Source organism: Vipera ursinii, assembly GCF_947247035.1.
Source record: "Vipera ursinii genome assembly, chromosome: 2".
In the NCBI taxonomy this organism is placed as follows: Eukaryota; Metazoa; Chordata; class Lepidosauria; order Squamata; family Viperidae; genus Vipera; species Vipera ursinii.
Window position 1 is genome coordinate 174,088,166 of NC_139513.1, and position 20,200 is coordinate 174,108,365.

Genomic DNA, 20,200 nt, shown 5'->3' on the forward strand with positions numbered 1-20,200 from the left:
GTTGTTGTAAGGCTCAAACCTGCAGGTAAGAAGATAAGTAGAAAAGCATTGAGTGAACCAAGATGGAGATTGTCATTTGTGCTTATAAAAGGGTGGGGTACTTACTCCAAACTCTCCTTCTTCCACATGTATCAACTAAGGCAGGGTAGGCAACCTCGGCTCTTTTATAACTCATGGACTTCAACTCCCAGAATTCCTGAGTCAGCTATGCTGACTCAGGAATTCTGGGAGTTGAAGTCCATGAGTCATAAAAGAGCCGAGGTTGCCTACCCCTGAACTAAGGACTACCCCACATAAATACTAGCACTTTCACGCTTATTTTAAAATTTGCATTTCATTTAAAAACATTTTATTAAAGTTCCCATGAAAACGTTATCTTAGGGTAATTTTTTAGAGGATTCTGTCCCAAATATTTCTTTAATAAGTCTCTGTCACCACTGCGTGCTAGTATACATTCTATATGAAAGGCTCTCCTAGCATCCATTCAAATTTAGTTAAAATAATGTATCTAGTTTCTTAAAGTTTTTTTTTTAATCCTAAACCGTGAATACATGTGAAAAAATTCACACTTTTTATTTGAAAAAATATTTGGAATTACCACGAGCATTTATCTATTTAATTATTCTTTAGCCAGCATACACAACCAAAGGCCCTGTAAAATTGTTGCAGCACTTAAACAATGCATTCAAACAACTGGCCAACAGTTTAATGTCAGTGAGTTGAGTAGAAATATAGATGCTCTAAACTTTTATGATCTGTACAACTTATTTTTCAGACAAACATACTGCTCAAATGGATTTCAAAAGACAATTAGTGATAATTAAATCTCAAGCGTCTATAAGCATGTTAGTGATCATGGCTTGTTAATAAGTTTGTTCAGCAATAAATTTCACAGACTGATTATAGGGCTTTGTAGTCCACCGTTTGTGCCCTAAATCTTCAGAATACCACAGAACTGTTGTCTGCACAGTGAATTATCACAAAGATGATCATCCCTTTGGAAAGAGCCCAAATAAATAAAGCTTTTTCCAAGTATCCTTCCATAATCCTTACATTCTACATCAGGGGTCTTCAAACTTGGCCCTTTTATGACTTGTGGACTTCAACTCCCAGAATTCCTCAGCCAAGCATGCTGGCTGAGGAATTCTGGGAGTTGAAGTCCACAAGTCATAAAAGGACCAAGTTTGAAGACCCCTGTTCTACATAATGATCCCATGATCATTCTAACCCTAATCGGTCAGCAGGTGGCGCACCTCCTGGCTCTCTCCTGCCCTGCGAACCCATCACTAGTAGCCTTGAAAATCGATGTACGGGGACCAGGGATCGCCCTGCCTCAAGTATTCCATCCTCTGAACAAGATTCCCCAAGTTTCCCCTCGGCTCTCCAATCCCTAATACGGGACTGCTTTCCTTGAAGCCCCTTTGCCATCTCGAGAGAGGCACCAACCATTGTTACGGTCCCTTTCCCCTCCACACGAAGCTGAGGGGAGTTCCCCCTTTCCCCGACAGCCTTGCCCGGCAATTCCTCCTCCTGCTGTGGAGGCTTGCCCTCTCCCATCTCCAGGCCAGTTATATTTCGAGGCGGCCGAACAAGAGCCGGGCTCACCTCCCCTCAAAAAAAACCCCACCTAAAGTCTCCCGGCCCCCTTCAGCTGCCCACACCTGCAAGGCCCCCCGCGAGGGGGGGGGTTTCCCGCTTGCAAGTTCTTGACCAATAGTAACCAACCCTTCCCCCGGGCTCGCGCCGCTTGCGGGGCTGGCCACCCAAGGAAGGGCTAATCCGGCTGGGGGGGGGGGCGCGCGGAAGACGCAGCCCCCTGCTAGGCGGCACTGCGACCGTTTCGCGCTCCGAGCCGAGCCTAGGCTGCCTCTTAGTCGGCAATAAGTCCCCACAGCCTTACGCCTTAAGAGGAAAGCCAAGGAGCCGAGCGCCTTTGCGCATTGATTCCTGAAGCCAGTCCCAGCGCGTGTTGGCGAGGGCTACTCCTAAACTTCTCTTCCGCGGGCTTTAGCCCTAGGTCTAGGGTAGGCAACCTCGGCTCTTTTATGACTCATGGACTTCAACTCCCAGAATTCCTGAGCCAGCCAAGCCAGCCAAGCTGGCTCAGGAATTCTGGGAGTTGAAGTCCATGAGTCATAAAAGAGCCGAGGTTGCCTACCCCTGCCCTAGGTCTAGGGTAGGCAACCTCGGCTCTTTTATGACTCATGGACTTCAACTCCCAGAATTCCTGAGTCAGCATAGCTGACTCAGGAATTCTGGGAGTTGAAGTCCATGAGTCATAAAAGAGCCGAGGTTGCCTACCTGTGCCCTAGGTCCAAACAGCCCGTTCGGCTCCCACAGCTGAGTGGGCGCCATCAAGCCAACAGGAGCTTTTCCGGATCTTCTTTGGCTGCGAACTGTGATCCGGAGACCCCTTCTTCTCTCACGTTATGGACGTCGGTCAGAAGAACGGCTCACCTGAGTTCTCTAGCCGCGGCTGTTTCGGACCCGAAGTCCCCTGAAGCGGAGACCGGATTGCAACTAGACTCGGACTCCAGGCAAGGCGGGCAGAGCAGCTCCTGCAGGACGGAAAAGTCCGGGGGTTGCCCTTCCAAGAAAAGCTCCCCCTCCATGACCGACAGCCCGGAGGGTGAACTTGACGCCGATCGCCTCCTTCAAAGGCGCAGGAGTCAACTTTTCAACGAAGGGGCTAAATTGGACACACCTGGGAGCACAGGGCCGGCAGCGGTAAAAAGGAGATTCGGCTCGCCTCCCGACAACGAGTTTTAGGCGTCGTCGGTCATAAGAGGAGAAGAGCTCGAGACTGGAGCTCGGCTCGAAACGTTTACAAGGTCAGGTCTATCCACCAAACGTAGACTGGACCCCAAATAGGATTTGTTACTGTATCTAGGTCAGGGCATCTTCTGTAGAGTAATATATTGGGTGCCTTGCTAGAGTCTGCCACGACCGATTTTCTTTTCTAAAAAACCCGAGGAGGATGAATTCGAGAAGCTAATTAGGGTAAGAGGCTTCATTTGGAGTTAAGTGGAGCCTCCCTGTTCAGAGATTATGTATCTTTGAAAAACTGGAGGGACCTCCCTACTTGCTTTGATTGAGAGGTCAGCTTTGAAGAGCCACCCAACTGGTTATGATTGAAAATAATGTTCAACAAAGTGGGCTGGAACTAGTCACTTGAATCCAACTGCTTCTGTATGGCATTGTACATCCAGCCACCTAAAAATTATGAACAAGACCTCTTTGATTGAAATATATCTCATTAAAAAATATTCCTGTAAACTGACCATAACCATAAGTAAATTGGGCAGCCATATAAATTTCCTACATAAATAGGTGCATTAAGCTTACTGGAGAAGCAGCTGTGTTTAATGTGAAATCTTTACTGGTATAGCAGGGCTACAAAAAAGGAGGTTGGGATAACACATTTCAGAGTTTTTGACAATCCTCAAGCTTTAAACTGCTCATTTCGGGCAGGATTATTTAGCAGTAAAACTTTAGCCTAATTAACTATAATTGATAATTAACTAGTTAATTAGCCCAAAGGAAACTTTTCTGATGTTGACCTAACATAAACCCTTCCAAATCTAAGGATTGTATGTGAATTTTGAAAATTTCCAGAGATTGGGGGAATCGGTAATTTAGTCTAGTGGTTAATGTACCAGGATAGAGAGCAGGGGATCAGGAGTTCAAGTCCCACCTTAGCCATGAAAGCCAGCTGGGTCACACACACTCAGCCTAATCTACCTCACAGGGTTGTTATTGTAGAAAAAATAGGAAGGTGCATTGGATAAGTTCACCACCTTTATTTATTTGTAAAAATAAAAATGGGATACGAATTACCCTGCCCCAAATTCTTTTTAAAGGGGTGGGAGGGAAAAAAAGCTATTCGTGGTCTCAGATTACTGGATTCTCATAAAAACACTGATGGAAATAAATGATAGAATTGACTTCCTTGAGTCCCAAAGAGTTTCCTTTGAAAAATACTTTTAGCATTGGTTCTCTCAAATGATCTTGATCAAAATGTCACTTTTAGATGAATTATAGCTGAACTATTAAATCTACCTATCATGAAGCACTTTTCTTATTCATTGTATTGTGGGAGTGAGAGCTGGTATCTGCACGGCGCAACATTTTTAAGCACAGTTCTGAAGGAGACAATAGTTGAAGTTATAACAACCACACAGGTATATTGTAAACTGCACAGGTGAGAATACATTCCACTCTTCTTGGGTTTTTGTGGACACATCACACATTTACAGTGGAGCTTAAGTTTGTGAAGCTTTTTGAATTTTCATTATTTCTACATAAATATGACCCAAGACATAATCTGTTCTTTGATCCAAGTCTTAAAACTAGATACATATTTTCAACCGTTTGTTTAAGTGACTTTGAAATTATAGCTCCACTGAAAATGACTTATGACTGGTCCTCACACGTACAACTGTCACAGCATCCCCATAGTCACATGATCAAAATTCAGGCATTTGGCAAATAGCATGTATTAAATCTATCAATCTGAATAGAGCTGATAAGGACCTTAGAGGTCTTCTAGTCCAGCGGTCCCCAACCTCTGGTCCGTGGACCGGTACCAGGCTGCAGCATGCCAGCAACCGGTCCACACAAACAAGCAAAGCCCCATGCATGGGATGCAGGCAGCACACAAAACCACACCCTCTCCAGTCCTCGGAAAAACCTCTTTCCACAGAACCGGTCCCTGGTGCCCAAAAGGTTAGGGGACCTCTGTTCTACTCCAACTTCCTGTTCAAGCAGGAGATCCTATATGCCATCGCAGTCTCTTCTTAAAAGCCTCCAGTGATGAAGCACCTACAACGGCTGAAGGCAAGCTGATATATGATGGCTACAGTGTTGCAAGGTCACTATTTGTGACCTCCCCAGCTGCCTTCTGATGAAGTTAATGGGGGAAGCTGGATTTGCTTGACACTCATGTGATTTGCTTAACAATTGTGGCAAAAGTCATAAAATTGGAGGTAATTAACCACCTTGTTTTGCAATCCATATTCTGATCCCAACTGTAGTTGTAAGTTAAAAAATATTTTGCAAAGGGAACCTATGTAGCTTCAAATTATTTTCCTCAATAAAGAACAAGTATGATGTTTTTGTAATTTATTGAGGAAAATAATTTGAATCTACATATTTTTGTGGATTATCAATTCATTTGAAGTGGAAATCAGAGCCAGATGTTTCAATCAAAGGGATAATTGGGTGTGAATGTGAGAAGTCCTGCCTTATTTAAAGAAGAGAATTGTGGGTCTTCATTAGCAAAGTTTAATCTTCACCACACAGGTATATGGAAATATGTCACAGCTCAAATAAAGATTTCTGAAGATCTCGAAAAGAGATGCTCACCATTTTGGAAAAGGTTACAAAACTATTTCCAAAGATCTTGGGTTCTACCACTCCATTATCAGACAGATTGGTTACAGATGGAAGCAATTCAGTGCTGTTGTTAACCTCCCTAGGAGTGGTTAACCAATCAAGATCACACGAAAGGCAAGATGTGTAACATTGGGAGGTCTCAAAAAATTCAGGAACTCAAAGAATCCTAAGAACTAAAGGCCTATCTTGCACTGGCAAATATTCGTGTTCATGAAACTACCATTAGGAGAACACTGAACAACAATGATGTATATGCCAGAGTTGCAAGGAAAAAGATTGCTGCCCAGTTACAGTTGGTGAAAGGCCATGCACATAAGTCAGAAACCTATTGAGATGTGCTCTGTGGGTAGATGAGACCAAAAGAAAAACGAAAAACCTTTTTTGGCAAAGGGTAAAAACTGTGTTCCAGCATAAGACCTTTGCCCTACTTGTGAAACCAATACCATGGTTTGGGTTTGCTTTGCTACCTCTGGACCAAGACAGCTTGTCATCACTGATGGAACTGTGTATTCTGACTTACATCAGCAAATTCTACAAACACGTCAGAGTATCCGTCTATCAGAAGGTCGCAAAAAAAGCCTTGGTGGAGCAGTGGGCTAATGCCTCCTTAAGTAACACCAGCTGCCTGCAATTAGTGCAGGTTCCAGTCCCACCAGGCTCAAGGTTGACTCAGCCTTCCATCCTTCCGAGGTAGGTAAAATGAGGACCCAGATTGTTGGGGGCAATTAAGCTGACTTTGTAATAATGCCGCTTGGGGGTGTGTGTGAAAGCCCTAATAAGCAGGCATATACATAGAATGAAGGCTACTGCTAAGCTTGTAAGCCGCCCTGAGTCTTCAGAGAAGGGCGGGATATAAATGGAATAAAAATAAATAAAAATAAAAATAAAATAAATATAAACCGAAGCTCAAGAGAAAGTGAGTCATGCAGCAAGACAATAACCCCAAAACACACAGCTCATAGTTTTGCCACACACAAACGTGTGGCTGATATTTTTCCTCAGTACATCAATGGCTAAGTATAATGTTTTGATTCATTTGTTTAATTAGGTTCTTTTTATGTATTTTTAGGACTTCTGTAAAGAGATCACATTTTAGGTCACCCTCATGCAAAAGTACTGAAAAATTCAAAAAGGTTCAAAAATTTTCAAGCATCACTGTATACTCTTCATATTGTATACATTTTTTTCCATTTTTTAGAGATTTACTGTATGAACTTTTTAGCTGCATATCAAAGAGAAACCTAAATACGATCTATGAAAGTTCATAGATATGGAAAAAAAAATGGTTTTGCTGAAAAAAAGGTTCCATTGTATCAGAAAGAACTACGACTGCCATTGAGCCCCAATTTTTTGTTGCTGAGACATTTGCTAAATGAATTTTGCCCCATTTTATGACATTTTTATTTTTATTTTTTATTTTTTAATTCCATTTATATCCCGCCCTTCTCCGAAGACTCAGGGCGGCTTACAAGCTTAGCAGTAGCCTTCATTCTATGTATATGCCTGCTTATTAGGGCTTTCACACACCCCCAAGCGGCATTATTACAAAGTCAGCTTAATTGCCCCCAACAATCTGGGTCCTCATTTTACCTACCTCGGAAGGATGGAAGGCTGAGTCAACCTTGAGCCTGGTGGGACGCGAACCTGCACTAATTGCAGGCAGCTGGTGTTACTTAAGGAGGCATTAGCCCACTGCTCCACCAAGGCTCTTTGTCACAGTAGTTAAGTCAATCACTGTAATACTTAAGTTAGTAACTTCGCTGTTAAGTGAACCTGGCTTGCCCATTGACTTTGCTTATCAGAAGGTCGCAAAAGATGATCCCATGACCTTGAGACACTGCAGCTATTATAAATGTGAGTCAGTTCCCAAGCATTTGAATTCTGATCGTGTGACCATGGGGATGCTGCAGTGGTCATGTGAAAAGCAGTCATAAGTCACTTTTTTCATGCTGTTGTAACTTTGAATGGTCACTAAATGAACCGTTGTAAGTAGAGGACTACCTGTAGTAAGATTGGGAAACATGTATCCTGTTTGTTTAGTTCCAACCAATCTTAATCAGCATGGATACTGTTCAGAGATTAAAGGTGTTGTAATCAATGTTTGGAGGAGCATAGGTTGCTCAAACCAATTTAACAGTGTAAATCTTATCTGAATTACAGATTAAACTTCTTCCAACTAAATAAACAAAAGCAAACCCATCATTTATACTAATGTTGAGCCAATCTAGTGGCTGTGGGGAAAAACTTATTTTCACTGCATTGAAAGTAGTATCTTCTAGACCAGACATGTCAAACTCGTGACATCACGTGATGTCATGCAATGTTATCGGGACAGTTTTGCCATTGCCGGCAATGGGGCGGGCGCAGCTTCTGGATGATGCATCCAACCTGTGGGCCGGCAGTTTGACACCCCTGTTCTAGACAACACAAACACATTACCTACATACAAAAACTGATTTCTTTTTCTGAAAACATGTGGGTTTTTTCCCCCTAAAAATAGAATGGTATGCTGCATGCCCTGTTAATTATGCAGACGACACTACTTTGATAACTGAAAACGCAAAGGATCCACAAGCCCTAATAATGTCACAGAGCATAATAAAAAATGATAGTAAAATTAAAGGTAAAGAGGACCAAACTAATGGCAATAAGTACAACAGACAGCCTTATAACTGACAGTAAAGATACTGAAGTGATAGGGAGCTTTTACCTTTTACAATCAACAATCAGTAAATGAACAAGCTGCAGAATAACTTACAGAACCGCCATGAAGTCTTTGGAAAACTATTCAGATCCTGTGATGTGTCTATATCTACAAAGTTCGGAATAGCACAGAAAAGGTATTCTCTGTGAAAGTCTATGGAAGCAAAAGTTGAATTTTGAAGAAATATTGACTCTGATACTGGAAAAGCATCCAAAAATCTGCTTCAGAGCTGTCTACAACACTTCTAAGTGGCTGTGCAATTCCAAGAAAAAAGACATAACCACTTAAAGGTATTGCAGACAGATGCTACAGTTGAGCTCCTAAGCTCTTCAAAGCACCTTTGAAAGCTGAATCTAAATTGCTGCCCAGCCCATGCCCCATGTACACACATCATTCCAAATATGTTTGTTCATGTGTAAGGAGAATGAATTCAAAAACATTATCAGAAGCCTTTACTGGAAGAAGCCATTTTTTTGGTTTTTTGGTTATACAGATAACCAAATATTCAATATAGTGCTTGATGGTTTAACGCAGACAAGAAGTGCCAGTATAGCTCCAAACAGTGCTGGAAGAACAGGAGAAAACAAATAAACTTTAAAGTGTATAAAGAATGTGCTTATGGGAATTATATTGTTTTCCTTTTTGAGGCAATTAACAATACATAAAACCTTGTATTCCTCTGCTAAAACACAGTGGCTACTGCACAGGAACGCCTTGCCTCTCCGTGAAACGTTTTGGTTTTCTCCAAGGATGTGAGGGAAGAACTGTTAGGTGAGGAACTGATCCTTCTCACAGCCCCTCTCTGTGCTGGGATGAGTCATGGATGGGGCTAAGCTTAATCCAGCTTTGGGTTTCCGAAGAAAGCACAGTCAGATGAGATAGTTGCCAAATGCTTGAACTTCACTCATGTCACTCAGTTCCTTCCACAGACCCATCTTCTTACTCTTTGAGCCATTTCCTCCTTTTCTTTAAAATGTTTCCAGCATTGGCCACAACCCCACTGTGCTCTCTGCAGCCTTTTACCAGCTTAACAATGCAGACAGATCCAGCCATGGACTCTGTAGTTCTCAGTGAGGTTTGGGGACATGCCCGTCCACGTAAAAGTTCCTGGTGATTTTGGGAAGGGTGAACTGTGCTCCTTCCAGTTCTTTGCTAAGGATAATTTGGCAGCCCAGTCGAGAGTTCTCCTGAAGTAGCGGTGCCATATCCAACATATCTTCCTCCCTAGGTGGAGAAGAATGTCAGGAGTTATTTATAATAGACATTAACATCCTGACTTTGCACTTAAAAAAATTCGCGAGAGATAACTATTTTAAAAACCTGAAAAAAGAAAGATGAAAAAGAAAAGTAAGACGATCAAAATATTAACGACATAAAAGTATGTCTTGCCAAGATTTCAGAAACGGTTTGCCACTGCCTGTTTCCTAGGCTGAGAGAGGCTGGCGTGTGCCTGAGTTGGGACTAGAACTTCGTGATCTCCCAGTTTCTAGTCTGGTATCTTAACAATTACACCAAACTGACTTGCTCCGTATAAATATATACAGGTTTTAAATATTTATTCCAGTGCATACATCACTGTAGACTTTACAAATTCTTTCTGTCTTTCATAATTTTTAAAAAATTTCCTTATAGAAAAAAATTTAGTATATTCAGCATCTTTTGGAGATTTTGAGATTCCAACGCTCAATTGTTACCTAAAACTCAAATGCCTTTCTAACGTTATCTGTGAATTATGTGTTAGCTAATTTATTGATCACTCGGTTGACCCTATTAAAACATCACGCTGCCTCAACCAAACAAAAGAAAATAAGTATAAATATACCAAAGTACAAAACAAAGTATATTCAGATTAGTGTATCACTGTTGCTTGAGACCATTCTATGTAACTTTTCAGGTTTTTAGCTAAACAGCGTTGACTCAAAATTTAGCAGTTCTGCTGGTCAAGTATTTATTAGTGCCCAAAAGAAAATATGACAAGCTGTTGTAAGGTCTCAATAGGCTGTTCTGTCAAATCAAGGTTCTAAATATCAGATGTATATACTTTGCAATCAAGCAACATGCTCTCTCCTGTATCTGGAGCTCTACGTGCTAAATTCTTATCACATCTCCACACGATAGAGATATATATGTTATAATATCAAATTGACTCAGCACACAAATGGCCTAGGGCACGGGTGTCAAACTCACCATGTCACATGACATGTCATCACGTATCGTGACATTTTTCACATTGATGGAGCTGGAGTGGGCGCGGCCTCCACATGATGCAACCAGCCCACGGGCCAGCACTTTGACACCCCTGGTCTAGGGAAATTTCTCTTGGTAAAGCTTCAACACATACTGCAAATTATCAGTGCAACTGATGAGAATTTTTCAATCTTGAATGAGGGTTATGCACTTAAATACTAAAATTGTCCTTCGTTACAGGTAAAAAGCAATCTTAAGAAAAAGAATAAGCCCTCGCTATGTATACTACATAGCTACGCAGTGGGTTAGGACGCTGAGCTTGTCGATCAGAAGGTCAGCAGTTTGGCGGATCGAATCCTGAGTGCCGTGTAGCAGAGTGAGCGCCTGTTACTCGTCCCAGCTTCTGCCAACCTAACAGTTCGAAAGCACATAAAAATGCAAGTAGAAAAATAGGCACCACTGCGGTGGGAAGGTAACAGCATTCCGTGCGCCTTTGGCATCTAGTCATGCCGGCCACATGACCACGGAGACATCCTCGGACAAGCGCTGGCTCTTTGGCTTTGAAACGGAGATGAGCACCGGCCCCTAGAGTCGGAAACGACTAGCATGCATGTGCGGGGGAACCTTTACCTTTATGTATACTACATGTGCTTTGTGCTATTAGAACAGACATGTCAAACACAAGGCCCGGGGGCCAGATCTGGCCCGCAAAGTGGTTTCATGTGGCCCCTGAACCCATCCTGGAAACAGTGAGGGAACGGCCCCCGCTGCCTTGGCCCTGGCCTAGGCTGGCCGGGAGCCAATGTACAATTTTGTGGTGGCCACCTATGGTGAAACGCATTCAGTCTTAGCTCCACAAGTCCGTCAGGAAACAGCGAGGGACCAGTCCCTGCCGCGTCGGCCCCACCCACTGGGCGCGCTGGGGAGGTATCACCTTTTGTGAGTAATGAAGAAATGCACCATTGCCTGGAAGTGGCCAGCACATGGCCCTCCCTACTTCGGGCAGATTCATGCCACCCGGCTCAGCCTCACAGCACTGTGAGGAGAGCACCCTGCTACCTGCCAAAACTGGACAGGCTGGGGGCTGGGCAGCATTGCGCAGGTAACATCGACTCTCATGCTGCTCATGGCATCCCCTCCCTCAAGAGGCTACCAAGCCAGATACGTGAAGTAGGTGAGGGCCATGTGCTGGCCACTTCCAGGCGATGGTGCATTTCTTCATTCCTCATGAAGGATGACACTTCCCCAGCTGCGTTTCTTGCCTGTTTTCTCCCCTTATCTCAAATATTTTCCCACCACTCAGGAAGGAAGGAAGGAAGGAAGGAAGGAAAGGAAGGAGAGGGAGGGTCTGAGGGAAGTCCTGCCTTAGTCCTTCCCTGCTGCCCTTTCACCATCCCCTTGCCCCCTCCTCCTGGCCTATCCTGGGGGGTCTCCCATCCTATTGCTAAGGAAGCTTTGGATACAAAGCCAGGTCTCCTCACATGGAGAGGGAGTGGGACTCCCTCTTGATTTTGCCCTCGTACCCATCATAAGCAACCTGGCTAAGGAGAGCAAGCACAGCAGCAGCAGCCTTGAGGAGGTAAGTGCAGCTAGGTGCCCCCTTGGGGAAGTGGGGCTGGGCTTAGTGATGCGGGTGCTTGAGGGCTGGGCTGGGCTGGGCATTTGACATCTACGCCACCGTCCAGCCCCCCCCCCAGCATGTCCTGAGAGGAACAGTGAGGCTCCTCCAGTGGACCATGCCTTGGCACTTGCCCCATCTCCTTCTGCCAGAGACCCTCAGATCTGTCCCACTCCTGCCCAGGCCCCCATAGGTACCCTTGACGCCAACGATGTAGAGCTGGCCATGCCCACCCAGTAGGCCACATGCACTCCAGCTACGACCACCCAGTAGGCTGCGCCCACACTGGCCACACCTATCCAGCCCCCTGAGGGCAACCACAATGCTGATGCAGCCCTCAATGAAATTAAGTTTGACACCCCTGTATTAGAATATAAGTACTTTTTCCCCCACTGGGATATTGCTTAGCTTTTAGTGATGGCTTTTACTATTATCCTACTCAGAAGGAGACAGAAAAACTACAGAGCTGTCATGGGGTCTTTCCAAAGTAAAAACAAAGGATGCCTCTTTACAGTGGGATAACTCCACCCAAATTATTCATCCCAGAAGAGCTGGAACATACCCAGTCATTTTGCTCCAAAGGGCTTGGAAAAAGCATCAGCATAAAGCCCAAATCAGGAAATGTTAGCTTACTGACAGTCTAAAGGTCAGCCACAGCTTCTATAAGAAGAAAGCTAAAGTAACTCTTACCGTTCATCGGGCATTGGAAGCTTATCCACAAAATCATAGCTTACATAAACATGACAGGTAGAGCAGGCTAAGGAAGCTTCACAAGCACCTGAAGAGGTAAAAGATAGATTTATTCAGTCCAGCTTCCCTGACCTCAAATTATTCTTCTGTCAAGCAGCAGCACAACAGAAAACCACTGTCTAGGTTTAAATGTTGTCATTCAGAATTTTTTTCTCCAGGCATATACAACAGGCAGATCTTCCTAACCTTTTTCTTCCTGGAGAGGAAGTTTTTTGTTTTTTAAATGAAAGCAGAAGTTAGTTACCAGAGCTAGATTACATAAAGAAGCAGTATTGTCTCTGGGTCATGATTAACGGTTGGAATCTATAAAAAAAAAAACCTGGACAAATCCTGTTTGGCAAGCTCAAGGCACTTAGGTAAACAAATCTACCCCAGAAAATTAGGAATGTGGGGAAGGGGTAGTGTTGCTATTTAAGCTTTTACTTTTTCTGTACAAACTAAGTAATTGTAAGTTGAAATTTTTCTATGAGTGATCTTTTAAAGTTACAATCTGTCATTGGACAGCTTTAATTTTTAATCTTCTTTGAAACAATGTATTTGGAAAATTGCTTCTATGCTGCTATCAGGCTATAAATAGAACCTCCAATTTAGAGACAGTATACTACATACTAAGTGTTAAAAACCTGTGGGGCAGGGCTATTGCAAGGCCCCAAAGATATGGTTTTGTGAGATCGAATTTGGGTCACTGGGACCACAGATTTACTCCTCCGAGCTTTTGGACTTATGCTGGAGCCCATCTTCAGGGAATTTCCCTCTATAGGAATAGGTGCTTTGGGCTGTTCTGTGAGTCATGTTTATGTGGTGCCTTCCTATTGGCTGACTGGTGTGTTGATGAGTGGCGATTGGCTGTTGTTTACTTCAGCTGCCAACCCCTCAGCTCCTACGTATTTGATAAGCTGGTGATAAATCAGCACTCCTGTTAACTGAAAAGGGACCCATTTCCCAGGCTTCAATCATTTCCACATGGTTTTGTGCCTGATCTAGGACCACAGAACAGATAGTGCCCATCTCTTCACTTTACTGATGATTATTTTATGTTGCTCAGCTGCTTTGCATTTTTACTTTATATTATATATTTTATTTGGTTTATTTATATTAATGTAAGCCACAAGAGTCACTTATGAGATGTGCAGATGTGTAAATCAAATAACTAAATTGTATTCATATCCTGCTTGTGGTGTGGGTTTCCCAGAGCATATGACCCAATGTTGGAAACAGGATGCTGGCTTAAATTGGTCTCTGGTCTGATCCAGAAGCATTATATAGATATTTATGACATACCTTCTAGTTCAATGCCATTTCTCTGAGCCAAGCGCAGCACATCATCCCCAACTTTGCCTTGCACTGGGATTTTTTGCCCACAACGATCTATGAACACTACATTGACTCTGAGACAGAAGAAACAATATGGAAATGCTCTCAGTTCAGGGCCCTCCAGTATATATCATATGCTCAAATGCTACAAGCACAACTGAATATTTTCTGGCAATTTCTGTTTTTATATAGAATTGCAAATATCTACAAGAGTCTTGCCCATCCTCATTCACCCTATGCTTGATGAGAATTTTGAGTGCTACAATCCTAACACATATGGGGAAGATATGCAGAAGGTTAGTCTAATATCTGATACAAATTTTTAAGCTGAAACAAAAGAGAAATAATAAGAGTGCTTTGCATGACATGCTAAGATTGATTACTTTTAGCTCTAGCATGAAACACTTACCTTGGATCAATCTATGATTAAGACAAATATTTTAACCATAATTTTTATCCTAGGTTGATTTAGGTTACTATGAAATTTTATAGGGCCACATTAAATCTCCTAATTCAAATAAACCTTCCTAGAGAAAACAAAGCACATATAGGGTGACTCTTAGCTATATAGGGTCAAACTGGGAAACTACTTCATTGCAAAATGCCTTTTAAGGAAAACTGCACTATCAGCTAAGGACATTAATCTGTGAAGATATGGGGAGGCGAGCAGAGCTGTGGGGAAGCAATAAAAAATAACTCCTTAGAAAGGAACTATGTTCATAGAATGCCTTTCTTCATTTAAAACCCAAAATGTAGTCTTGACCCATTACCTCAGTGTAAAGCTACACTTTAATGGCCTTACTGATTTCACTAGGTACATAATGTGTTATACCAATGTATTAAACCTAAATAATATACAATGTGATACCTAATTGCAAATACATGTATATTTCATTTTCATAAGTCAAGGGGACTGTAACCCCACTGCTCAAGCCTATTTTTGCTGCCACTGTTGTCATTAATCCAATTTACGCTTCAATGTAATGTGTTCTGGTCTCTACTTCAAATGTACTCCTAAAATATTCTACTACAGGTTAACTTTTCTGAACTTAGCTTCCACATCAGACTCAGAAGGGGGAGCTATTTGAAGTTATTTGTGCCTTCTAATACCAAGCAAAATGTCAAGAAATTGGAGTAGCAACAAAATGTGCCTGCTTCAGTTGAACTACTTCTTCTAGTTTCAGGCGTCTACATCCTAATACTCACACTTCTGCTGTGCAGCTCTTATCTTCAGTTTGAAAAGCCACTGGAAAAACAATAATAAAATGCCATTATTAATTAGGAAAATACAAATCCTTTCAGGTATTTTTCTCTCTTTAATGATCTTCCACCCGTTACTTCTTTGTCCCACCCTCAGGTGCTTTGGAGAATATACTGAGTATATTCAATAATTGGACTGAGTATATTGGAGAGTGTATTGGAAAAGGAGACTCAAAATCTAAATAAGGGCTACGGAGACTTATTAATGACCTTAAACTATTGTCATTTTTGAGGCTAAAGTATCCCACAGAATCACAGAAACGAGCAGAGGGAGAATAATACCGGTGCAGGTTATCTCAGAAGCAATAAAGGGGATCACGGGGGTGGGGTGGGGGAGTGGAGAGTAGAAAAGATACAAATTAACAGTTATCTACATTTTCGAACGGAAGAGAAGGTAAAGTCAAAGTCAAATGGAGACAACAAACATTTGGAAGGGAAGGCTGGGGCGGGGAAAAGGAAAAGGTTATCGCGCTTCTCCTTCCTGATTCGGTGCAAGTCCGAATCCTCTCAAAACCCAAAACCAGGAGAAAACGAAGACCTGGCGGACAAAACCTCATCTTTCCCTCCTCTATTTTTCAAGACCAGAGGAAAAATGCTCCCAGCTGCAGTCGCCACCCCACCTGTAGTACGAAACCCCCGAAACGGAAATCGCCCGGCAGTTCCGAGAAGCAACTGGAGCCGACGCCACCCCCAGCCCAGGGTCACACTCACGCCGCCACCAACACCCCAGGAGGCCGCCATTGCACGTTCCACGTGACTGCACGGCGGGGTCAGAGGTCGGTTGCTAGGGCGACAAAACGCAGAGGGAGGAGCGAATATGTCTTATTATTGGATTGCCTTGGAAGGAAATACGGTTTGTGAAGATCTGTTCCCGCAGCTGGTTTAATTGAGTCACCGAATTAATTTTCTGAGATTGTATACCGTAAACCAGGGGTCTTCAAACTCGACCCTTTTATGACTCATGGACTTCAACTCCCAGAATTCCTCAGCCAGCCATGCTGGCTGAGGAATTCTGGGAGTTGAAGTCCATGAGTCATAAAAGGGCCGAGTTTGAAGACTCCTGCCGTAAACTCATCACAAGCGGGGCTTAAACACTACACAATACACCGAACTTCTCATCCGCTCTCCAGATCAGCAAGAACACCATCCTCCAAAATTAGCTAATATACATATTGCATCCTTGTTGTATGCTGATGATATGGTACTTTTATGACAAATGCAAATTGGACTTAGACAAGCCCTGTATGCTCTGGCTAGTTACTGTTCTGAAGAAACTTTGAAATCAACTATGGTAAAAAAAAACCTAAAATCATATTTGCAAAAAGACCTAAATTGGGATGCCTGGAAGATTGAACCTGGGATGCCTGGAAGATTGCCTGGAACCTGGGATGCCTGGAAGATTGAACATTGAACCTGTTCAATCCTTTAAATATTTGGTCATGGTTTTTCACAGCTCTCCTAAACGCAGTGCACATCAAAACTATTATCATTCAAAATGCTCAAAACAAAGCCAGTGGCAGCAATTCAATCTTTTTATTTGTCCAGAGGAGCATAGTATATTTCAGCAGAACTGAAGTTACATTCAGCTAAGGCTTGTGAACAACTACTCTTTGGTGTGCAGTTGGGGTTTTAACCCTTCCGAAAAGGATGCAGTCCAAATTCCTAAAAGCTATGTTTCAGGTAGCTCATTGTGTCTCAGATGGAATACTAAGGAGAAAGATAATTTATCTAAAGTCAAAACAGGTGCCTGGACTTAATTGTAGCATATTTGTTAAAAATTACAGGTTTGAGTTTGTTCCTTATAGAGGACAGTTATGAATCAGTATGGTTCAGGACCATTTCACAAAAACTTCAATATCTCCGCTTTCCAGGGAAGGGCTCTTAATGATGGGGTACGAAAGTTCACTTAGTGCATTTAAATAACATATCAAAGATCTGAAAATCCAACATGATCAGTGTACTTATCTTAAGAATGCTTTTCGTGCAGTCAAATCTCTCCTTTTAAAGAGAGATATTTATATCGTATAACTGTCCCCCAGCTCCAAAGTGCATTATTAGCATGCCGCAATGCACTTCGCACAACAGCTTTGGAGGGCTGATAAAAAAAATCCCATGATCTGAAATTGTGATAAGGGGCTATCAAAACTACAACTCATGTCATACTATACTGTATCTTCTATATAAGAATTCATGGACCCACTTTATAACACCTCACCTGATAAAATAGCTGGGGATTACCGATTCTTTTTAATGTACAACTGATGTTTTCAGATCACTACAATGTAGTTTCTCTGTGGCTACATTTTGTTTTACAGTCTGCAAAATTAGGCAGACGTTGACTGCCCACTGATAATCCACCGCTAATTGTAATATATTGTCTTTTTTCCTATTGTTATTTTTAATGCTTTTATCTTTAATGCTGGTCTGTGACTGTAATAAAATTATTTATCTAAATACTAGCACAGACCTAAGTGCCAATGCAAATGTTTATATTTAAGTTAGCTAGTATGGTGTATATTTTGAATATAGTTTGAGCATATTTGTGTGGGTGGAGAGTTCCTGAAATAAAAATGAGCTACAATATGATCATTGGATTTTGTGGGTTGGAAGCATGGAAGCATGGATGGACATGATTTGCAGGTCGTCCCTAAGAGTGATATCATGGACTGGGTTTGAGTGTGTCTTCAGCCCCATATTTACAAAATATTTAGATTCTTGAAAAAGTCATAGTTTGTTACTAGTTTAGATTATTGTTCCTCTCCAGCTTGTCTATCAACTGATTAATAGGGACTTTTTTGGAAAGAGCATCAATTTGGAGATCCTTCTGGCTGAAATGATGGCTGTGAAATGGAAACTACAGGGAAAGCAATGTGAGAAAGATTGAAATGATCCTAGCAGTCAGGGGTTTGAAAGCTCTATTCCAGACATGTCAAACACAAGGCCCGGGGGCCAGATCCGGCCCGCGAAATGGTTTCATGCAGCCCGCGAAGCCATCCTGGAAACAGTGAGGGAACGGCCCCCACTGCCTTGGCCCTGGCCCAGAGACCCTCCTTCTGCCAAAGACCCCCAGATCTGTCCCACTCCTGCCCAGGCCCCCATAGGCACCCTTGATGCAAACAATGTAGAGCTGCCATGCCCACCCAGTAGGCCATACGTACTCTAGCCACACCCACCCAGTAGGCCACGCCCACCCTGGCCATACCCACCCGGCCCCTTGAGGGCAACTGCAATGCTGATGCGGCCCTCAATGAAATTGAGTTTGACACCCCTGCTCTATTCCATGTTGTAAAAAGGAAAGTACCTATAATCATATCATAAATTATATCAGTATTTTCTATCAATACAATATTTTTGGAAGAAAAAAATAGTTGTGATCACTAGTTTGAGGGACCCATGTGTGTGTGTGTATGATACTCTTTCAATAACCAAGATGCTAACTGCACTGAGATGGCAAATGTGGCTAAGCCCAACCTTCAACCTGGGTTCAGTACTTTATTTGCTCAAATTGTTGGAAGAAAAGTCTTAATCATGGTTCCATCCAGGCTGGGAATAAACATGGAGACTGCTTTAGGAAGAAGGTTGTAGTTTATTGAAGAGGTGAGCCAGAAAAAAGGACTGAGCACATGTAGGGAGTGGGTTTTTATACCCTCTTGAGCCTTTTGTTTGGAGTGATTTCCTATTCCTATTGGAGGCTATTTCCGGTGTTGTGAACTTGTGACCTGAGTCTGAGTGTGCCTTTCTGGTATTCTGATGGTGATGGGTTAATCCTATTATGTCCAAAGGTCATGTCCTGCTTTCCTGGGGCTGGGCTGATGATTCTTTGGATGGGGTGTGGAGATTTTAGGTTTTTGTCTTCTTAATCTCCTAGCTCCCTCTATAGAGCTGGTCCTTGCTTGGGGAAGGGAGACCTGGGGCTATTAAGAAAAACTGGGCATGCTTTCCTGCCTCAAGATCCTTTGAGGAAATATATTTTCCTGCCCTTTTAATATTTCCTTCTCTCTGAATTCCCACCACCTCAGTCTAATGGATATATCCTGAGAGATTTCAGGGAGTGGCTATCTGAGCTGTCTTTTTTCCCCCTTCCCCACAGGGGCATAAGTGGCTGCCGTTGGGGGGAAGGGGGCAGGAACAAGGGGTTATTTATTTATTTATTTATTTATTTATTTGGTTTATATACCGCCCTATTCCCAAAGGACTCAGGGCAGTTTACAAGGCAAAATTTAAAAACAATCCAATATAAAATTAAAATAAAATTAAATTAAGTCTAGCCGCAAAAATTAAATCACAATTTAAAAACATTAAACCCCTCAGTCCAGACCAGATAGCTCAAAGAGCCAGGTTTTTAGGTCCCGGCGAAATGAACGAAGGTCGGGGGCAGTCCGGAGTTCCGTTGGCAGTTGATTCCATAGGGCAGGCGCGCCCACAGAGAACACCCTCCCCCTGGGGATCGCCCGTCGGCAATCCTTGACCGGCGGTACCCTGAGGAGGCCCTCCCTGTGGGAGCGCACAGGATGATGGGAAATTGACGCTGGCAGCAGGTGCTCCCTTAGATAATCCGGGCCCATGCCATTTAGGGCTTTATAGGTCATCACCAGCACCTTGAATCTCACCCGGAGGGCAACCGGAAGCCAATGCAGCTCACGGAGAAGAGGTGTTACATGGGAGTATCGGGAGACTCCCATCACAACTCGTGCGGCTGCATTCTGCACCAGCTGAAGCCTCCGAGTGGTCCTCAGGGGCAGCCCTAGTGAGCTAGTGACCAGGAAAATGTTGGGAAATGCCAAAAATGAGGATCATGTGGCTACAGCAGTGCAGCAGCAGCTCAGAAGCAGCAACCTGGTAATGCTGAGGCAACCACAATTTCCCCAAATTTCATTGCCTTGGGAGCAAGGGGTCCTGGCATTCTGTAAATTAGCCCATTTGAGATACCTTGGTTGAAAAGGTTTTGCTCTATGATGCAACATTTCACCCAG

The 20,200-nt window shown here is 43.0% G+C and overlaps 1 protein-coding gene across 1 annotated transcript; it reads right to left on the reverse strand.

Annotated features, from left to right (window-relative positions):
- Positions 1–8,543: 8,543 nt before the first annotated feature.
- FDX2 (ferredoxin 2) lies at positions 8,544–15,968 on the reverse strand (the record flags this gene model as incomplete). The annotated part of the gene is made up of 5 exons (XM_083356950.1): positions 8,544–9,322; positions 12,594–12,681; positions 13,935–14,041; positions 15,174–15,213; positions 15,848–15,968. 5 exons carry the CDS (start codon positions 15,966–15,968, stop codon positions 9,166–9,168), a joined length of 513 nt encoding a protein of 170 aa, XP_083213076.1. The 3' UTR covers positions 8,544–9,165.
- Between the last annotated feature and the right edge of the window lie 4,232 nt (positions 15,969–20,200).